At 26.2% G+C, this 7760-nt stretch overlaps 1 protein-coding gene across 1 annotated transcript; it reads right to left on the bottom strand.

Annotated features, from left to right (window-relative positions):
• Window positions 1–542: 542 nt before the first annotated feature.
• Window positions 543–3726, bottom strand: LOC135931236 (homeobox-like protein HDP1). Its single transcript, XM_065468207.1, has 5 exons — window positions 3664–3726; window positions 3467–3617; window positions 3294–3380; window positions 3185–3249; window positions 543–3142 (listed from the first exon to the last, which is right to left on the bottom strand). Coding segments are annotated over exons 1-5 (2844 nt in total). The 5' UTR covers window positions 3666–3726; the 3' UTR covers window positions 543–603.
• Window positions 3727–7760: the final 4034 nt, after the last annotated feature.

Here is a 7760-nt window from a genome sequence, read left to right as displayed (position 1 = left end):
ATCAAATTTTTGTACCTTAAATTCCTAATAATTTTTGCAAAAATCTTTTATAAGTAAATCTGGTGATTTTTATATATAAACTAGTGTTGCTAAACGTCTCGTTTTGAGCCTATTTTTAAAAACGGCTAAATCAAAATTTGATCCAGAAAAATACTACGCAAGCCTGAAGAATTTGCTCATAGTAGGAACAAAGATCTAGACATATATTAAACAAAGCTCGAGGTTTAGGCAATATTTTTCTCGCTAAAACTATATAAAAGGTCTTTAAAGAAATCACAAATTAAATAAAATTGATATAAAAATAAAAATCTTCAAATTTTTATCATCAAAAAAAATAGCTCTTTTTTTTGAAACTCTGGTTAAAAATGTCCGGCCTTTTTTGATAAAATTAAGTTCGTCAGGATCATTTTGGAAATCAGAAACAGATCATCGAAGAACTAGTTATTTTACTAACTCAATTATCGATTCATAAATCAATCAATTAGGTTTTCTAAGAATCGAAATTTTATTAGTCTTTTTTTATATATAAAACAATATATATTATTTATTATATACAACACATGATTATGGTTGAATGGAAAAAAAATATATAATACAACAAATTCAAGAATTGGGATTATTATTATTAAGATATTTCGAGTGATCAGTAAAACTATGTACGGGTAGAGGAGTAATTTGGGATAATGGTAGAGATGTTTGACTGCTCATAAATGGCGTAAGCATAGAGTAATGAGGAATTTTATGCAAATGTTGGGAGTAATGGTTCGAGTTATGAGTCATATTTGCGGACGAAGGAGGGGAAAAGGGAGAGGGGGGAGGAAAATGATGCGGTGACATTGCGTTGAAAGGAGAATAATGTTTGGCCGAAATTCCAGGTGGAAGTATTTTGTAAGGATAATGAAAAGGAACTGACGGGTCCGTCGTTAAATTTAATTCGGGGTTGTGAGTCAATTTGTTGACGAGAGAGGAATAGGGAAAAGGAACATAAGGAAAGGCGTTGGGCGAAATCGAAGAGGCGTTTCCGATAGAATTATCCATTTGCGAGTGTTGATTCACGAAAGAATTCATGTAATTATTGGAATTCTGGGTGATCTGATCGAACATGGGTGGCGGTATTAGCTGATTTGCATAATTTATATTGGACGGGCCCGGATTATCGCTGGGTGGGAGAATATTACATTGATCAATGTCTTTGGCATTTTTATTGGTCGAGTTCATAGAATTGAACATGTCAGATGCCATGCGTCGAATTCCATCAACGGAATTCATGGCCACTTCAAAATTGGATAAGGAGCCTGTCAGTTTTTCATGGTAATTTTGCTTGTTTGTATAATCACAAGATGGCAGGTTTTTGAAGCTATCAGTATTACAATTTTGGCTGCTGATATTTATATTCGATTGAGAACTAAAATTGTGTAAATATGTATTGCTTTTTGGCGAATACATGCCAGGATAATGGGAATAAAACAGCGAATTCTCTTTTAAATTGGACGCTATTAAAGTGTTTGAATTTAATCTATCACTGATATCAATACTATTAGATTTATTTCGACCATTGTTAGATATGTTAATAGGAAAATATGGCTGGGAATTTAAAACATTGTAAGGGATACAACTAGATGTTGAATTATATATATTTGTATTTTGATTATTGATAACATGTGTAAATGTATTGTTGGATGAGTGAGGCAAACATAAATTTAAATTACCATGGTGATCATCAATATACTCAAAAACCGAGTGAGGGACAGGCGACATGATCATGTTAATTGATTCAAGGGATTCTTTATCATTACCGGATATCCTCATAAAATCCATATTAGATATTTCTTCATCCAAATGACCTGATGCTGAGAGATTAAGTAACAATAAGGCAGCTGGATCAACATTTTTGTATAACGATTTCGGAATCCTATTGTAATCGCAAGATGAATAGGATGGTTCTGGCGGTGGTGGTGGGGGTGCACATAGTATCTGGTGAAACATGGAGTTTGTATTGAAAGATTGATCATTTTTAGTTGATGTATTTATGCAAGATTGGATATTTAAATTGTGGTTAGAAGAATATTTCACTGAAGGTGAAATGTCTCCAGAATGATTTATATCAGGATAAGATTTATTATAAATTAAATTTATATTATAATCAGTGTAAATTGTTGGTTCAATTTGATTTGAGACCATAAGATTACTTTCGCAATTTTTCATATTAGGAAAAATAGGAGGGGGAGGGGGAGGAACCATATTATTAAATATATCGTGTAATAATGGATTTGAGTGTTTAACAATTTTATTTAAATTTGTCAAATTTCCAGAACATTTTTGCGTTGTTTTAAAATGAGATGTTGATTGAGATATAGAACAGTTTTTTTTAATCAAGGGTGAATTAAAAGATAATACTTTAGGAGTTTCATATACATTAGTAACCAACATTTGGGAGGAATGAGGTTTTATAGTAGATATGTTTAAATCATAAGTTTTAGCTTTGGTGTTATACTCGTAATAACCTTCAGAACTGTTAATCAAAGTGGTGGGTATTTTATTTTTATAACTAATGTTAGAAGGTTTTTTAAATCCGGATTCTTGTTGAGAAATTGAAAAGGAGTTTCTTTTCCTTTTACTGAGTTGTTGATTATTATTGTTATTAAGAGCAGATGACACATAAAATAATGTAGATTCTGAAGGTGCATATAAATTTTTTGATCTTAAGCTATTGGATTTTGATTTTTCATAAATATAGTCATTTTTATAAGTGGATAAATTTAAATTATTTTGTTTATTGTCATTATGATCTGGGAGTTTATTTTTGTATTGGTATTCATTTTGAATTGAACACTTTAGATTAGATAAAATAAGACTACTAGAGGTAACTTTTTTATTTTTTATTAAAAGCTCATTATTAATTAATGATTGTGAAGTAAGTGTTGAAAACAAATTGTCTAAAATATTATTTTTTGATTTTAAATCTGATGATATATTTGAAATAGGTGTAGTAGACTCAATTTTATGATTTTTAGAATGATTAAGCAATTCTTGTGATGATAAATATGATGTATTACAAATTTTAGCTTGAGAAGTCATTTCTTTGCATAAAAATACCATACCTAATGAAATTTTTTCAATAGTATCAACTTTTGTATTGCATCTATAATTGGTTTGATAAAAGTTAATTTTTTTATTATATTACCTTATACAATATACATTCTCTAAATTGAATGAACAAGAAAAACAAAATGTATGTTTACATGGCATCTGGTTAAATAAATTTACATAAATTTTATAAAATTTAAGATTACTAATCTTCCATATATAATTATTGGCAAATGACATAATTCACATGAATAGATTGCTGGAGAACCTATTTTTTTCCCAACAATACCAGCCTATATAATAATTATATTGAAAAATAAAATAGAGGTGAGAAATGTGGAAAAAAATTAAGTACACAATTATAATTATTAAAGCTTACAGGATGATCCCATTTTAATTTTTCCCCATTATGAATTGGCTCAAGATCCTTTTCTGAAGTAGAGTAAGGATGTTCATTATTCAATTCGTCTATGACATCCTCATCTGTGTTCATAGTGCTCATAGAGTGATGATTGGGACATTGAAAGTTCCTTGAATATATTGAATATATACCAAATCAATATTTAGATATTGTACATTATTGAACATGTTTAGATTATACTAAAAGTTGTTGAGGATGGCCTATCAAACATGACTGACTTCAAAAATATCAGTTTACCGATGACTGATATGTCAATCATTAAATTTTAGGAATATGTTAAAATAAATTAATATGTATTATTCTTCATTTTTTGTTATACATCTTATCAAATAAAATATTATTTTTAAACTCTATGATTGGGACTGGAAGATTCGGTTGAAATAGATATTGAATTTGATTAATTGCAAAGTAAATTCAATTTTGTTTGTACGCGTGAAGGAACCTAGAAGTTTAATAACATATATATTAAAAAAATTTTCCTTTAGGTTAAATCCAAATTCGATATAATACATTAAATCTTAAAATATTTATATTAAAAAAAACGCATCTCAGCATTAAACGGTCAGTTAATTTTTAAGAAATGTTACCAAAATACAATCCAGATTATATTAATTTTATTATAAAATTCATAATGGAATAGAAAGATTAAAAATTTATTTTATTAAATATGTTTTAGATGGTCAAAGTGACAGTAAGACTATCAATTTATTTATAATACTACATAAACACCATTAGAATTTAATTATATGCGTTGATTTGCTTAATTCTTTTGATCTTAGCTAAGCAATAGCTTAGAACTATTGCGCATACAAATAAGTGTGGCTTACTCACGAAGATGTGAAGAGCTCCTCATTTTTTCCCTAAATTAAATATCCAGTTTTATGAATTAGAGGAAACCCTAGCGTAGCTCTGTTGCTTGTCAACACTAGTTGGCTTAGCGCTGCAATCATGTATCAAGTAAAATCTATGACATATCTATTTTTAATAAATCTAATAAATATATTTTTTCGATGACAGGTGGAGATATATTATTAGTGAGTTTAAGATTACCATGAAAGTATAGTCACGCCCTAGAATTGAGCAGTACCGGTGTAACGTGATATTTTAACTTATATTTAAATTAACTCTCTTTAGTAATACTGACATTAATGATTTTTCAGTGTGGTAGGCATAGATATTTGAGAGGGGGGAGGGGTTGTATCTATTGAAAATATTGACATGTAGACACCGATTTTATAGGCTAATTTATTTTGGTGGTCAGTTATTTTAAATATTCAAGAATATATATCTTAAATGCTTTATTCATCACGATAGATTTTCGCATCTATGTCATAAGGTGAGGAAGTCCAATATGTTACTAATAAAATATCTTGAACATGAGTATATTAATAGAATACTTAGCAAATTAACTGATCAAATTCCCACTCTTCCAAATGTGTAAATATCTCTATAACTGTTAACTTAAAAGAATAATAAGCAAAAATAAATTGTTTAATTCTGTAATATTATAAAATAATCTTGCATTTGCCATTTTCAAAATAGCTGCCTTTCTTTAAATAAGTCTATGATTATAATAAATTAAACGTTATTTAAAACTATTGTTATTTTTTATTTAAATCGCATATAATCACTGTTAAAATATTTGATTTATAAAATAACTCAAAATATTATTTAAATTAAATTAGGTCATTTGATAAGTTTATCAATACATTTAAACATTCATTAATATTTTATTAACTTATATAATTTTGTTATTCATATTCAAATCATATTGTAAGTTACCTCCGATAAAGGGATTGTCCGCTGGAATATTTCTTGGTGGTTGCAGAGATGGAGAGATATTGAGACTTGGTAATTTCTCGTCCTCTTTACAGCGCCTACATGTCAGGATTTTCACTGGATGCAAACCCCCTTCAAAAACCTTTGCCTATCCCCCTAAAAAAACGCAGCCTTCGGCCGCGGTGTCTCTTTCTCATTATTTTCACCTATTTATTTATTGATACTCTTTTCAAAGAATTTATAAAGGATAACTTAAATTAATCTATTTCTACTAACAACTATCTATATTTTGTGAATATAAAGAATTTATATTTTAGATAATAAATTCAATTAAAACCACCATTATTTACAATGAATTAATTATTATGGCATTATGAGCTTGCTAAAATATCTAAACCTTTTAAAAACAATGTGTATGATTGTTTGCAATATATAGATTTAGTCGATGAATTGTATTATAATAATACTATAATAAAAGTATAATTTTTACAGCAATAAATTTTGTCCTATTTCATTTCAAAATATAACCCCCCAAAAAATTTATCCTACCCCCATTAAAGCAGCTTACCCCATACTCCTCAAAAAAATAGGATGCAAACTGTTCCTACCCCCCCCCCCCGCTCATGTAGACGCTGCCTCTTTATCTATTTGTGCGAGGGCAATTAATTCTGCTAATTGGGAAGCCGTGATGTATAGTAGGCCTAAAACGAATTATTTGTTATTTGATATTCGATTCGTATTTTACGAATACGAATATGAATAATGAGGAAAATTATTCGTATTATTCTAAATTATTCGTAATTATTTATATATAAATATTCGTAATTATTCGCAAATATTTTATTGCAAGTAAAATAAAAAGAAGTAATTAAATTTTCCTAGTGAATATCATTTCGTTTTATTTTATTTCCTATTATCAAATATCAAATCATAACAAGTTATATTTGCTGAAAAAGTTTAATGGAAGAAAAGGAAAAGCTTCAAAGTAAAATATAATTATTTTATTTTGATTGTTTCTCTTTAATCATTTTTGATGTTATGAACAAGTCAAAACATTTTTATAGAGTGTGCCTCTTTCCCATATTCTCGAGCTCCTGGCAGATAAATAACTAAAATTTTTTGACTAGTTCTTATTATTTGATTAGGAAAATCCTTTTCCCATTTAGTAACTTTATTTTTGGAAAGACAATCTAATTCAGATAGTGCATTAAAATATCTTCATCCTCTATTACATTGTCATAATCACCTCTAAGAATTATATTTATAATTAAATAAGAGAAATTTATGCTACTAAAGTATTTTTAATAAATAAAATCTATAATGAAATACTTTCTAAAATTTTGTTATATTTTATATGCAAATATTTAAAATGTAGTATATTTTAAATAGATAAAATTTAAAAAATTTTATTTTGTCATAATCACCTTCACCTCTAACTAATAAAATGATATTAATAATAAAAATAAATACATGATTAAATAAAGGAAATTTATGCTACTAAAGTATTTTTAATAAATAAAACTATAATGAAATATTTTCTAAAATTTGTTATATATTATGCAAATATTTATAATGTAGATATTTTAAATAGATAATAATTTAAAAAATTTTATTTTGTCATAATCACCTTCACCTCTAATAAAATGATTTTAATAATAAAATTAAATACATGATTAAATAAAGGAAATTTATGCTACTAAAGTATTTTTAATAAATAAAATCTATAATGAAATACCTTCTAAAATTTTGTTATATTTTATATGCAAATATTTAAAATGTAGATATTTTATATAGATTATAATTTTAAAAATTTTATTTTGTCATAATCTCACCTCTAATAAAATGATATTAATAATAAAAATCAATACATTATTAAATAAAGTAAATTTATGCTACTAAAGTATTTTTAATAAATAAAACTATAATGAAATATTTTCTAAAATTTGTTATATATTATGCAAATATTTAAAATAAATTTTAAAATGTAGATATTTTATATAGATTATTTTAAAATTTTTATTGTAGAAAAACTATTTAAAAAAATGTAATTTAACAATTACATAAAATATAAATTTTAAAAAAATATAAAAATAATACACTGTACTTTGATTAAAATAGTATTTCCATAAATTTTAAGAATTAATACAAAAATTATATAAATGTTATAACTAAGAATTTATTTTACAAAAATAAATATTATTTAAAACTAATATTATCATATTGCTATTTTTGATTTGAATTTATAAAGATAGGTCTAATTTTCTCTAAGGTTTTGCTAATTCATAATAGGAATAAAAATAGTAAATTAAAATAATTTTATTTTTTAAAAAAAGACACCCCCCCCCCATGCCTATACCACTGTTTAATTAATTTACTGTTTTTTTCTTTCAGCTTCTAATGTGTCATTAATCTGGAATTTCAGGAAGGATGGTAAACTTGGATTTTATATGATATAATGTTAAAATATATTCAA

This window comes from Gordionus sp. m RMFG-2023, chromosome 1 (genome assembly GCF_954871325.1).
Source record: "Gordionus sp. m RMFG-2023 chromosome 1, tfGorSpeb1-WG-v2, whole genome shotgun sequence".
Taxonomy (NCBI): Eukaryota; Metazoa; Nematomorpha; class Gordioida; order Chordodea; family Parachordodidae; genus Gordionus; species Gordionus sp. m RMFG-2023.
The sequence above is the reverse complement of the archived record's forward strand: the minus strand, read 5'-3'. Positions and strand labels throughout refer to the sequence as shown.